This window comes from Poromitra crassiceps (genome assembly GCF_964638095.1).
Source record: "Poromitra crassiceps genome assembly, chromosome: 5".
In the NCBI taxonomy this organism is placed as follows: Eukaryota; Metazoa; Chordata; class Actinopteri; order Beryciformes; family Melamphaidae; genus Poromitra; species Poromitra crassiceps.
The window spans coordinates 9549182-9563149 of record NC_139642.1 but is presented as its reverse complement, the minus strand read 5'-3'; the positions used below and the strand labels follow the sequence as shown (position 1 = coordinate 9563149).

The window sequence follows — 13968 nt, the reverse complement described above, 5'->3', positions numbered from 1 at the left end:
TGAGCTGTAACCTGCCCAGAGCCACACTGCCCAACTACGACAACATCCCGGGGAACCTGATGCTCAGCTCTCTGGGCCTGAAGCTGGGCGACCGCGTGCTGCTGGACGACATGAAGGTAACACAGAGTTAGGGGCTGTTCACAAAGAGCGTTTTTTTGTTTGTTTTTGCGTCACTGCCTGTTGTACTCTATACAGTGACATCACCAGGTGACGTCACCGCCTGTTGTACTCTATTCACCTTATTCCTGGACTTACGTTTCCCATGATTCTCAGCGGTTGCCGGTTGTCGACTTCCTGTTTACATTTTTTTCACTAGCAAGGACGTGCACGCCGCTGTCAAAGAGTGGGAACGTTTGGCTTATTTGATCCAAAATGGCTAAAAATAGTAGCGTTGTGTGGTTGCATAGCGGCTATATTTTACAAAAACGACGTGAATGTCAATTCATTCGTACTGTATGGGCTTATTTTAACCGAAATTGCTAAACATAGTATGTGGTTGCATAGCGGCCGCTTTTGTTTTGAAGGCTAAACGTCCAAACCAGAACTCTTATTATTTGGTCATTGAACGTAGCTTTAGCGGTCTCTCTCTTTCGAGATTCAATATATTGTCACTCGGTTGTACAATTATGCACGTGTGAAATTATTGTGCTGGGGGGCTCCGTTACAAGACATAGGTAGGTACAAAGTCACAACAATTATTATGATTATTTTCGGTCTCGTTCAGGTCCTGGGCGGAAACAGGCAACCGGCAGCTGGAAACAGGGAGGGAGGGTGTCATGGAAGCGCCCACGGTCTCATCAGGAAACTCGTGAATAAAGTGACATCACCAGGTGACGTCACCGCCTGTTGTACTCTATAAAGTGACATCACCAGGTGACGTCACCGCCTGTTGTAGTGTATAACGTTTTTTCGTGCGATTAATTCACACGTCAATAATATTTTTAATATTTCCAGTCAATGCAACCGTGCATAGCAACAGCAAAGTTTCACTGAGCGATGTTTATTTTTCGAACCAAGGATGATTTTTCAGAAATTCGCTTCTGACACGTACACATATTGCTGTGATTGGGTCAAAATTCGCCTCGCGATTTCGTGCTGTGTGTATTCGCGTGGCTCTTGGTGCGTAACGACCTTCACGGTTATTTGTGAATGATTTGATATATCGATCAATCAGACCTTCAAAGGGTGAGTAGAAAATGGAGCACATGTATGGACTTTCTACTCACGGCATAGTTGCAGGATAGAGTCAGGATAAGGCTGCTTCTGTCATGGCTGCCTGCTTCTGTCATGGCTGCCTGCTTCTGTCATGGCTGCCGGTTGACTGTATGAGGCTCTGAACAGTCTGTTCTCACTGTGTAGCTCCAGAGAGACCAGAGCAGAGACGACAACTCGTCTGAAAACCAACTCACACAGGTTGGTCGCACTGGAACGGAGACTCACTGTGTTGCAAATATATGTTCTCTCACATAAACTAATATCTACTCACTTTCAGGCCATCTGCAGCTTTTTATACATGTGCTTTTTATATATGTGCCAAGTGACATGTCCTCCCTCCCCTCTCCATAGACTATCTGTACATTTCCACTGGGGTTAAAAACACCTCTAACTTAAAGGAGAAGTTCATTGATTTTGGCCACAGTATACAGTATATCATTTGAATACCTGCAGTACTTGGACCGGACCCACAGAGAATATTGACTCCAGAGTCAGTTGTCAGTTGAAGTACTACAGGTGTGCAAGAGACAAATTACATCATGTGAAAAGGTTGTCTTAACAGTTACGTTGAGGCAATTTAAGGTTTGGTTTGTTTGTTTTTAATTTTGCTTAAGGTTTGGGTTAAGAGATTATGGTCAGGGGTGTAGTGGTGAATACAGAGGTGGGTAAACTATCCAAGGTGAGTAGTTTACCCACCTTGTTTCTCCTGCATTGATTGATACAGGTGATGTGAAAATAGGTGAGTAAACTCTCATTTCAAACAGGTGGCTAAACGACACCCCTCACACATGCCTCACAGCATTATGCTAGTGGCTTAGACAGTAAGACAGACAGACTAAGACAGTCCTCCCAACGCAGTGTGGAGTGTTTTCCCACAAGCTATCAATCCAAATAACATCAGTGTGATTTTGGTGTCTTGTGTGGAGAAAACCTGAGCAGCAAATATGATGGGACCAAAGACTGCAGCAGAAAGCTGATGAAGTAGTGCTTAAAGGAGGTTCCTTCCCAATGTTCTGTTTGCAGAACTGTGGGTCTGTTAGAAGTATCAGGTATCTTACCTTACTCTACCTTACCTTACCTTACCTTATCCAGCTCACCTGCTTCCCACCTGCTGAACCCCAGCTTCTCCACCTGATGTACAACACCTGTCTGTCTCCATGTAACATGTCCTGTCTTACCCACTTATTGTGTCATGTATCTGGTAATTATGACACTAACTATACACATGTCTGACCCCATATAACATACCGTCGCCTACCTTTAGCCTACAAGAATAGACAGTTTTTGGTAGATTGTCGCGTTGGTCGTCACTGAAATCATCTATGTGTCTGTGGTAGATTGTTCGCTCTGGTGCTCTATGATCTACACATATGGATGATTTTGGTTTCTATGTTCTCATCATAAGCTGATAAATCAGGCAATCTCCCAGAAACTTGATGTTTTTCTACATACCGATTAACTTCATGTGTTATATGTGTGTCTGTAGGTGAATTCTCCATAGTGACATTTTTGGGGGTCTGTAGCCTACTTATTTTTGATTTGCTGTTCAGGGAACAAAATGAGGTAGATGACTAGACTAGACCTACAGCGGTATTGACTCTGTCTCTGTCTCTCCCTCTCTTTCTCTCCCCCTCTCTCTCCATCCCTCTCTCTCTCTGTCTCTCTCTCTGTGTCTCTCTATCAGCCCGGTACTCTGCGGTTCTGTGGTACCACAGAGTTTGCCAGCGGTCAGTGGGTCGGTGTGGAGCTGGACGAGCCCGAGGGGAAGAACGACGGCAGCGTGGGGGGAGTCCGCTACTTCATCTGCCCCCCGAAACTAGGTAAACCACTGCTGCCAGGGAGCCTCTGAGCAAGGCACCGACACCCAGACTGACGCAGTGCAGCTGCTCAGATGCTGACAGTATAAGACTGGCTGTGGGCTACTGGGTGGCTGCCAGTGGCCAGTAATGGCCCATTTCCACCGCTGGTATCAACGCGGCCCCGCCCAGCTCGTCTCGCTTTTTTGTCTCATTCCACCGATCAAAAACGTGGACAGCCCGGGTTGAGTCGGGGGTTGAGTTGTGCTGCTTTTGGTCCCTGCTCTGTTGAGGTTCTAGCGCTGTGAACCCGGGTTCATACGGTGACGTGAAAACATTGTAGGCGACTGATTGGTCAGGCAGAATCGTGTTTACTCTATCTAATGACTGTCAATGCAATGCTGCATACCAGTTTAGTGGGGCTTACCTTCTCTTCTGTTATGTTATTTCCATCAGTCTTTTGTGTTGCTGCCTTCGCCTCTGGTGAAATAAAATCGATCTCCTTACTCAGCTTTAACATGGCGGTGGGTTTCAATTGTTTTGAGAGAGAAAAAGTCCGCTGCTCAGGAAGCCCTTGTAGTTGAGTGCAGCGTCGGCTCCGCTAGGCCGCAGGCGGGGCTTTGGTGAAGCCGCGGTCTTGCCTGGTGAGAGGCCGCCGGGGTAGAGGCTTCACTCTGTAGCGCAACCCCCGTCCCTCGCGCAGCGCACGCATGTGAGTTTGACTAACAACAAAGTGATATCCATTCTCCTGGCCGATTGTCACATTTGCCCATGTACACTGTAGGTCATTTAGAGGCACCAGTATTTCATAAACAGTTTAAAAGTTCTGTGTATGGATTTAATTTTAACGTTATGTTATAGCCTACTTCGGCTATAGGCGGAGGACAGATATGCGGTCGCTATGACGACCAGTTGTGGGCGGGGGTGGGCGGGGGCAGATCAGCAGCGGTGGAAACAAAACATCCATCGGGTCGAAACAAATAGAGCCGAGTGGTGACGAGCTGTGTGTAAAATGTGGTAGAAATGAGCCATAATACTTTACGCGTGCCTGATTCCTTCACAAAAAAAACATGACGGTTTCCCATCCATTTTTAGATTCTTGCACTGTCTCAAATGAGGTAAAAGACAGCTCCAGTAATCTTCTTCACATAACTCTGATGGTTGACCCTGGCTGTGTGAGTGCCTTGCTGTGAACTTTGACCCTCACTTCCACAACACAGACTTTGAAATGAAAGCAGCGTCTTTGGGGTTTCAGTGCTGGCATCTCCATCTCTTCCCCCCCTGCAGGTATTTTTGCGCCGGTGTCGAAGATCTCCAAGGCGGCGGATGTGACGCCCTCCTCCGTCACCTCCACCCCCAGAACCCCCCGCATGGACCTGGCCTCCCGCCTCGCCGGCAAGACCAAGAAGGAGAAGAAGGAGAAGGAGAGAGAGAAAGGTAACTGCTGTGTCTCTGGCAGGAGGAGGAGGGGGGATGGTATTTTCCATCTGGTAGCTTTTGGCTGGGGGGGATTCTCTACTAAAGCAGAAATAACACTTTCTGAGACTGACAACCAACCTGGCATGATCTGATCTGAGCTGGCCTGATGTTTGACCACACCCTCCTGATACTGATGCAGAATGCTTCTGCAGTGCACTTGGCTTGCACATGTTAGATACCACATATCACATGTTAGATACCACATATCACATGTTAGATACCACATATCACATGTTAGATACCACATATCACATGTTAGATTCCACATATCACATGTTAGATATCACATATCACATGTTAGATTCCACATATCACATGTTAGATTCCACATATCACATGTTAGATACCACATATCACATGTTAGATTCCACATATCACATGTTAGATACCACATATCACATGTTAGATACCACATATCACATGTTAGATACCACATATCACATGTTAGATTCCACATATCACATGTTAGATTCCACATATCACATGTTAGATTCCACATATCACATGTTAGATTCCACATATCACATGTTAGATATCACATATCACATGTTAGATACCACATATCACATGTTAGATACCACATATCACATGTTAGATACCACATATCACATGTTAGATACCACATATCACATGTTAGATACCACATATCACATGTTAGATACCACATATCACATGTTAGATACCACATATCACATGTTAGATACCACATATCACATGTTAGATACCACATATCACATGTTAGATTCCACATATCACATGTTAGATACCACATATCACATGTTAGATTCCACATATCACATGTTAGATACCACATATCACATGTTAGATTCCACATATCACATGTTAGATATCACATATCACATGTTAGATACCACATATCACATGTTAGATACCACATATCACATGTTAGATACCACATATCACATGTTAGATACCACATATCACATGTTAGATACCACATATCACATGTTAGATTCCACATATCACATGTTAGATACCACATATCACATGTTAGATTCCACATATCACATGTTAGATTCCACATATCACATGTTAGATTCCACATATCACATGTTAGATTCCACATATCACATGTTAGATATCACATATCACATGTTAGATACCACATATCACATGTTAGATTCCACATATCACATGTTAGATACCACATATCACATGTTAGATACCACATATCACATGTTAGATACCACATATCACATGTTAGATACCACATATCACATGTTAGATACCACATATCACAGTGCACTGAGATTTGTTACTCACTGTAAATCGCGCACTCATCATTGTGCTCTTTACGCCAGGGCTGGTTGGTCTTCTCTGACCGTTCGTAGGCTCGGTCAAGTCAAGTCAAGTCAAGTCAAGTTTATTTGTATAGCACAATTCATACACAGAGGCAATTCAAAGTGCTTCACATAAAATGGTTGACAGGAAAAGAAAAGAAAAGAAGAGAATAAAATGAACATTTAAAAGCATCACAACAAAACTTAAAAAAAAAAAAGAGTATAAAAAGTGCATTAAGCAACTTCATTAAGCACATAAAATGGTTGACAGGAAAATAAATGAAAAGAAGAAATAAAATGGACATTTAAAAGCATCACAACAAAACTTAAAAAAAAGAGTATAAAAAGTGCAATAAGCAACAGGCGCAGCAGTTGCAGAAAGAGCTAAAACTTATAGAGGACTCATTGGGTTTGCATAGTAGCTGTCAGCAGTTAAAAGCGACGGTAAACATAAAAGTCTTTAGTCTATTTTTAAAAGTAAGTAAGGTTGGGGCAGATCTGAGGTCTTCAGGCAATTTGTTCCAGCTAGCAGAAGCATAGTGGGTAAATGCAGCCTTCCCATGATTTGAAGGCTGCATTTCCCATGATTCGGTCACTGGTACTTTTTAATTAATAAAGCCATTCTAACTAAACTCCCTTCTTATATTTGCACTATGATTTCACAGAGATCTGACATTATTATTGTGGTACTTTGTATTTGGTACTGGGTACTTTTGGTACTTGTCTATGTCTGTAGCTAGGCTATTTTAATGATTTCAGCATTCTAATGTACTGTATCTCCTGGTCTTTGTTTCCTGCTGATTAAAAATGGGTTTAAAAAAAATACCCCAAACACATGAAGAGTTTCCTTGCTAAATAAGATATCCACCATTTGAAGAACAAACTGAAATCTAATACTGTTGCAAAATAATGGTTGAGCGAAATAGGTTCATGTCGTCTACTCTATGATTTTCTTTAATATTTTTTCTTTTACCAATGATAGAATAGATTTTCGCTGTTCACACTGATGAGAAAACATCAGTCCGCAGTGTGGACGGAGCCGTTTCTGAGGGTGTGACTCTGCTTCCTCTTCCTGTCTCTCAGCCCAGAGGAAGAAGGCGTCGGTCGCCAGTCTGGACCCAGAGGGGACGAATGTGGAGGTCGGAGACCAGGTTCTGGTGGCTGGACAGAAGCAAGGCACCGTCCGCTTCTACGGCAAGACAGACTTCGCTCCAGGTCGGTGTGCAGGATTCCACTGGGTGGTTGAAGTTCCCCTTAAGGGGCGCTGCAATGTTTGATTACTTTTTTCTGAAACCCTAGCTGTGTCTAACCCGTTATATTTGATTCCCTGTAATTTTAATATAATTTGTGGAAGCAAATAAAGAATTCAAATGTGTGTGTGTGTGTGTGTGTGTGTGTGTGTGTGTGTGTGTGTGTGTGTGTGTGTGTGTGTGTGTGTGTGTGTGTGTGTGTGTGTGTGTGTGTGTGTGTGTGTTGTGCGTTCCTGCAGGTTACTGGTTCGGTATCGAGCTGGAACAGCAGACAGGGAAACACGACGGCTCTGTGTTTGGAGTGCGCTACTTCACCTGTCTGCCCAAATATGGAGTGTTCGCCCCGCCCTCCCGCGTCCAGAGGTAACAATGTGTTGGAGAACAGCTCACAACTGGGAGTTCCCAGTTGTTTTATTGACCGTAGATCCAGTAAACTGACTTGTTTTGCTGTTGTCTTGTCAGAATCGGAGGACCCAAAGAAGGCACACAGACCGACAACCCCATGGTGAAGAAAGTCCACCAAGTCACCAGTAAGTACAGCACACTGCTCTGTGTGTGTGTGTGTGTGTGTGTGTGTGTGTGTGTGTGTGTGTGTGTGTGTGTGTGTGTGTGTGTGTGTGTGTGTGTGTGTGTGTGTGTGTGTGTGTGTGTGTGCGTGCGTGTCCGTGTGCGTGTGCGTGTGCGTGTGCGTGTGCGTGTGTGTGTTCACATGTGGGGGAAAATACACTTTTCACCTGTGGATTAAAGTTTTTACATCTTAAAGCCTCCAGGCAGTTTTGTAAAAACAACACAGGTGAAATGTAATGTCAGTTAACCCTCCTTGGTTTTTGTGCCAACACCTGATGCTAAAGCTATCAAAATCATGGAGAAGTTATACGAGGATAAGGTCTTTATGGGGGGGGTCTTAAAGCATGTCTTCCTACCTACACCATCCTCTCCCCCTCCACTCTGTGTTTGTCTTCAGCAGTGTCGCAGCCCAAACGCAACTTCAACACCATGCGTTCTCCTAAAGACCTGACCTCCGAGAGTTCCATATCCAGGTACACGCACGCACGCACGCACGCACGCTCACACGCGCGCGCACACACACACACACACACACACACACACGCACACACACACACACACACACACACACACACACACACACAGCTACATTGTACCCTGTTGAAATTAACAGTTGCACCACTTGATGTCACTATTGTTGTCTGTACTCGTTACATCTAGTTGTAGATAAACTGATTTATGTCTGTGGAGTTGGAAAGACCCAGAGCCGTATAATAGAGGAGTTCCGACATCTCCATTCACTCCAATGGACCAGTTTTTTTCCAGGAAGTAGAAAGTGGAACTCTTGAGTAAAAAAAGCAGCACTGTCGAGTTGCAGCAAAATAGACAGTTTGTGTTGTACTCTGAAAGGGTTTTTCATCCCTTGAATCAAATTGTACATTATCAGCTTTATTTTAGCATGCAAAAGTAGCGCGAGACCCATTCCTGGCTGTTCATTGGCTAATGAGTCTCGCATTTTGGTCCTCCGCTGACGCCACTCTCTTACTAGAGGACACTAGGAAGACCTACAGTATTTGTTGATGTTACATCACACTTTTCTACCACAGCGCAATCACAGCTGCAGCGCCTCGCATTTTGTTAACCACAGACCTTAATTCAAATCCCATTGACTACCTACAAAATAACCCTTCAGTCCGGAGGCACAACTCACCGTCTTCGGCTGCTCGGAGGGAGACCTCTCTGGGGGCTTCCCCCCCACAGCTGTGCAACAGTCTCTGACACTGGGAGAACACTGTCGCCAAAAAAAACTCATTCTGAAGGAATGGAAGTCCCCCTCTTCACCTTCTTTTCAATTGTGGTTGACGGACATGATTTCTGTTATACGGATGAAGAGACGTAGGTTCCTGAGAATCAACTCACTTAAAAAAAAAAGTCAAGGAGGTACGGTGGTGCAGTGGTTAGCACTATCGCCTCACAGCTCGAAGGTCGTGGGTTCGATTCCCACCTGGGGATGAGGTGAACGCTGAAGGAATGCGTGCCCGTCCACACACCGCATGTCCTCGAGTGCCCACCGCCCGGGTGGGGTCGGCAAAATGGCCTTTCTGTGTGGAGTTTGCATGTTCTCCCCGTGCCTCCCGGGGGTCTCCTTCATATAGGAACCCCCTTCACAAAAACATGCAACATCCTGGTTGCTAATGTGGTTCCTCCTCTGATCGTTAAGGGCGCCTGTTCAGAGGGAGGGGAACTGGATGGAATAGCGTGAACCTCCCACGTGCTATGTCCTACCAGTGAAGCTTCCTCGGGCAGGTGAAAAGAAGCGGCTGACTGACTGCCCATGTCTCGGAGGAAGCATGGAATCAGTCTCGGCTCTCCCCAGATCGGCAGAGGATGGAGTAGCAACCAGGATTGAGTAATCAAATGAGCACTAAACGGGGGATAAAATGGGATAAAAAATCGGGGGGGGGGGGGAAGTCAAACTATCTGGAACCCGTTTCGACCCTTCCTCGATGAGGTTGGGCGGTGGCGCGTGACTCGCCCGGCTGCTTCCTCTTGTTTTGTTCGTGTATTGTTCAAGTAAAATTGAAAATAAAATATTGGAAAAAAAATCCAATTGGCTTTTAGAAGGGAAACGAAAGTGCTAACATCCGGGTCTCAGGCAGGTCTTAGTACTTATTCCTGCACTACTCTATGGTTTCAATATCATGTTGACTGTAAAGTGTACAGCCTAACTTAGTGTCTGTAAAGTGTACAGCCTAACTTAGTGTCTGTAAAGTGTACAGCCTAACTTAGTGTCTGTAAAGTGTACAGCCTAACTTAGTGTCTGTAAAGTGTACAGCCTAACTTAGTGTCTGTAAAGTGTACAGCCTAACTTAGTGTCTGTAAAGTGTACAGCCTAACTTAGTGTCTGTAAAGTGTACAGCCTAACTTAGTGTCTGTAAACTGTACAGCCTAACTTAGTGTCAAACCCTCCTCCTGCAGGTTGCTGTTCTGCTGTTGGTTCCCGTGGATGCTGCGTGCTGAGATGCAGTCCTAACCACGCCCCTGCTGCTCCTCTTCCTCCTCTTCCTCTCTGCTCCCTCACCAGATCGGTCTCGACGCTCCTCTTTCTCTCCATCTTTTGTTTTGGCTTCCTTCTCGCTCTCTGAGTCTCCTCAGACCTTCGCTGTCGTCAGGCAGACTTCAGACCCCTCCCCTCTCTTATTTCACCCTTCTATAGCAAAATCTAGACATCTATAGTGCCTTGTTGTATCGGAACTCAATGTCCTGCATTCCTTTAACAAAGCTACGTATCGGACCAGAATCATTGCAATTCAGAATCTGGGACTCAATTCCCTTCAAATATTTCCCTACAATATATATCATCTTATCATGATAAGTTCTCATCTCATAGAGAGCCGCAGAAACAAGTCCGGAAATCATCGATGCTAACAGCCCTGGTTCTTCACTGTTTTCGCCTATGGGAGTTTTGAATGGGTTTTTGGCGCGATGCTTCTAATAATCTCTCTGGGCAACGCTGGCTTAATCAAACGCGAACCAGTGTTTAGTAATATCATCTTCACACACGAGGACCACTTTTACGAGTTTTGAAGCTTTTACGTGCCATTAAAAGGGCGGCTAGCTAGCCAACGGCTAAATGAGACTACACTGGTTGAGTCGATGGGGATATATAGGTCAATAACGTCACCACTTCAAAGGACGAACACGGAAATTCTCTTTCCCTCACCTGGTTCAGCCCCGTTCAGCCCGGGGTAATCAGTGCACACATCAACAACAGTCCAGGTTGAGTGCTGACGTGACGTGGAAGCCTATGCGACAGTGTGTAGTTCTGGATTAGCTTAGCTCGAGCTTTTTACTTCTAGGGCTCGCATTTACGCTACAAAACTCATGAAAGTGGTCCTCATGTGTGAGGATTATCTGACGGAACTCTGGTTCGCGTTTGATTAATCTTGCGTTGCCCAGAGACCGTATTTGAAGCATCGCGGCAAAAACCCATTCAAAAATTCCATAGACAGAAACAGTGAAGAACCAGGAAGCCCGGGACTTCCGCGTTCTGACTACAAAAATACGTCATCCCTGCGGCTCTCTATTGTCCTAGCCTGTTGTTTTGTCTGTTTTGACGTGTTTGGGTCAGACAGACATTGATTCAGTTCCTCCTAGAAAAGAAGGAAACAAAAAGATGAGTTTGTGCCGCTGCACGTTTTATTTTTTATTTTTTGCTGCTACTAGATTTGGGTCACGTGACATTTTCAGACAGTTTGAAAGGTTTATGTTCCGAGTTGGGCGTCATATACAGTCCATGTGATGAAATGATCAGTTCAGTCAGAAACAGACAGAAATTATCCATCTGTTCAATTCTGTTGAGATGGACACAAAGTGCAGATAGTCAGCTGTTAGTCTCACATGGTCAGAACCAACGGCTTACATCTACCGGCAGGCTATTGCCAGACTCATCAGCTGTTCACAGAGCAGAGGACCTCCCAAGATGGCCGCTAGAGAGGCGGTGACATCACCATACATGCCTGTATTGTCCTGATGCGGTAAACTCCACCCACCACCTGGTACCCCATGTGGATAAAACCAAGCATTATTTAAGAGTCATTAGCTGATACTATCTGACCCACATCTGGCTGCTAATTCTTCATTTTGCATCTGAGACCAAGGACGTCTTTCTGCTCTCTGCTGTGTACATAGACATTTATTTTAGGCTTTTAGCTGATACTCTCAAACAGAGCAGCTTACATCTGTACAGCAGTGGTGTGTCCACTCTGAATCCTGAACGATCTCTAATACATAACGTCCTCCATGTGTGGGGAACACAACCTGCATGCTCTAATCTCAGATGTCAAACAGAAAACAGGGTTACTTAGTAGCGACTTAGATTTGTATTATTCTTATGTTGTATTGTATTATATTTTTATTACTTTTTTGCCTGTCAACGTCATGTAATAGGCATCATTTCATAATAGCTATTAATGCATTTTTTAAATCAATCTAATTTTTAATCTTGAATACAGATGTAATGAAGAAATAATATACGTTGTTGTAGTAATGATGTTCATTCACAAGACTGTAGATCTGAAAACACAGGAAACTAATCTGATCATATACTTAGAAAAGCTAAAGATTACACTGATTTAATCTTTAATGCAGAATCTAATAAGACATTAGTAAGTACAAACTTGATAGCTATTGTCATAGTAAATCATTGTGTTCCCACATACACACTAAGCAAGTCTCCCTAGGTACATTTAAAATATATTTGCCGGGCCTTATGGAAATCCTCTAAAGATCTACAATCGCAATGCGATGTTAACCAAAATTGCTAACAGTCCCAAAATGACTTCTTGCAATACAGCGTACAATCAAAGCATTTTCTGTCCCACTGCTCGTGATGTCATGTTGTCGTTCAGCGTGACGCCTTCTTTATTGCATCAGTTGAAGATAATCATACAGCTCTGCGTTCCCGCTGGACTCCCCCGTGCTGTTTCGTCTGCCTGATGCGTGTTGTCGTCGGGTCGTTCGCGTTGGGTCGTTTCGTCACTTTTTTATGACTTTACGACAGCTTTGACCGTAGCTTGCTCTAGCCCTAAGCTCAGTCCCATGATTCAAAACAACCACCTCCTCTGCGGTGAAATGGCGTGTTTTTACTGATTCCCGCGTTTTTCATTTGTTAGTGTTCAAATCTAAACCCCAGACTAGCTCTACAGAAAATACCTGCTATTTACAATAGTTTCCCTCCCTCTTTTTGTCTTCTCTCTATCTCCTCCCCTCTTCTTTCTATCCCTATCTTCTCTCCAGTAAATAAGACTTTGGTACATTTTGTGAATGTGAGAATCTGCGAAAAAACGAAAAAAAACGAAAAAAAAAAAGATGAATTAATCTAAACGTACGTGCGCTTAATGTTCAAATCTCTCTCTGACTGTGTGCATAACTGAAAACAGCAATATGTAAACAGTGCACCTATCTCTGTGTGGAAATGGTCCCTGTGTTAATGTCTATACTTCACTCTGTAAGCACACGGATACAGAGAGATGACCACACTCACACTGGGCTGGCAGAGGCTCCTACTGTATTGACGAGGTATAAATGCACAAACTATGAACAAATCATAAAATCACAAATCATCTCACGCATTCAGGGTGGGAAAGAACTAGACAACTAAAAATGCATTGGCTAATTTGGTTGGTAAGTTGATTTACTGATTTACTATATATATATATATATATATATATATATATATATACTGTATATATATATATATATATATATATATATATATATATATATATATATATATATATATATATATATATATATATATATATATATATATATACCATCATTACCATCATAACCCAAACTAAAGAGCCTGATGAACAGGAAGTGACATATTGCCGTTGTACTGTATGTCCGTCCATAATTAATAATTACACACACAGGAAATATGTACAAATCTGCTGTTCATTGCTAAAAAGCACCACAGATTTCGCATCTGCTCGGAGCCGCGTTCGTTCATTTTAAGTACAATTTGACATTGGTGGACCACAAGACGGTGGAAATACAGTTTGTCTTTGTACAGTAAAAGTACAGTTCAGTCCAGTCAAAATGTCCTAGTGAAGCCTATGTTGATTTGAACATCCTAGTATTCTGTGTAATGTGGAGCTATCTCTGGTTTGGCGACTAATTGTCACTACTGAGTCACTTTCTCATCTCACTGCGAACTATGTTACGTAAGCTATCCTCATTCGAGATCCTCCTTTGGTTTGGTTTGTCTTAAAGCATTTATTGTGTACGGAGGCCCATTGAGGGACATGTACAATGTCTTTACGATGTTTTCCTGTGATAACAAGTTCATTTTCTTTGTTTCTTATTTTTCCCTGAGATCTTGAAGTCATTTTCTCGTCATCTTAGGACAATCAA

At 43.6% G+C, this 13968-nt stretch overlaps 1 protein-coding gene across 2 annotated transcripts in view; it reads left to right on the top strand.

Annotated features, from left to right (window-relative positions):
* The window catches only part of clip3 (CAP-GLY domain containing linker protein 3), a gene marked incomplete at its 3' end in the record, with an annotated part of 18927 nt that extends 8846 nt beyond the window's left edge, over nt 1-10081 (top strand). The window contains exons 6-13 of one of the 2 annotated variants that reach the window (XM_083637896.1): nt 1-116; nt 2900-3035; nt 4299-4448; nt 6875-7006; nt 7281-7404; nt 7504-7571; nt 8009-8081; nt 10027-10081. The exon at nt 1-116 is cut by the window's left edge and continues 121 nt beyond it. In XM_083637896.1, coding sequence (XP_083494022.1) covers nt 1-116; nt 2900-3035; nt 4299-4448; nt 6875-7006; nt 7281-7404; nt 7504-7571; nt 8009-8081; nt 10027-10081 — 854 coding nt within the window. Of the gene's footprint in view, nt 117-2899; nt 3036-4298; nt 4449-6874; nt 7007-7280; nt 7405-7503; nt 7572-8008; nt 8082-10005 lie in introns of both variants that reach the window. The other variant, XM_083637897.1, reaches the window with a different exon arrangement.
* Between the last annotated feature and the right edge of the window lie 3887 nt (nt 10082-13968).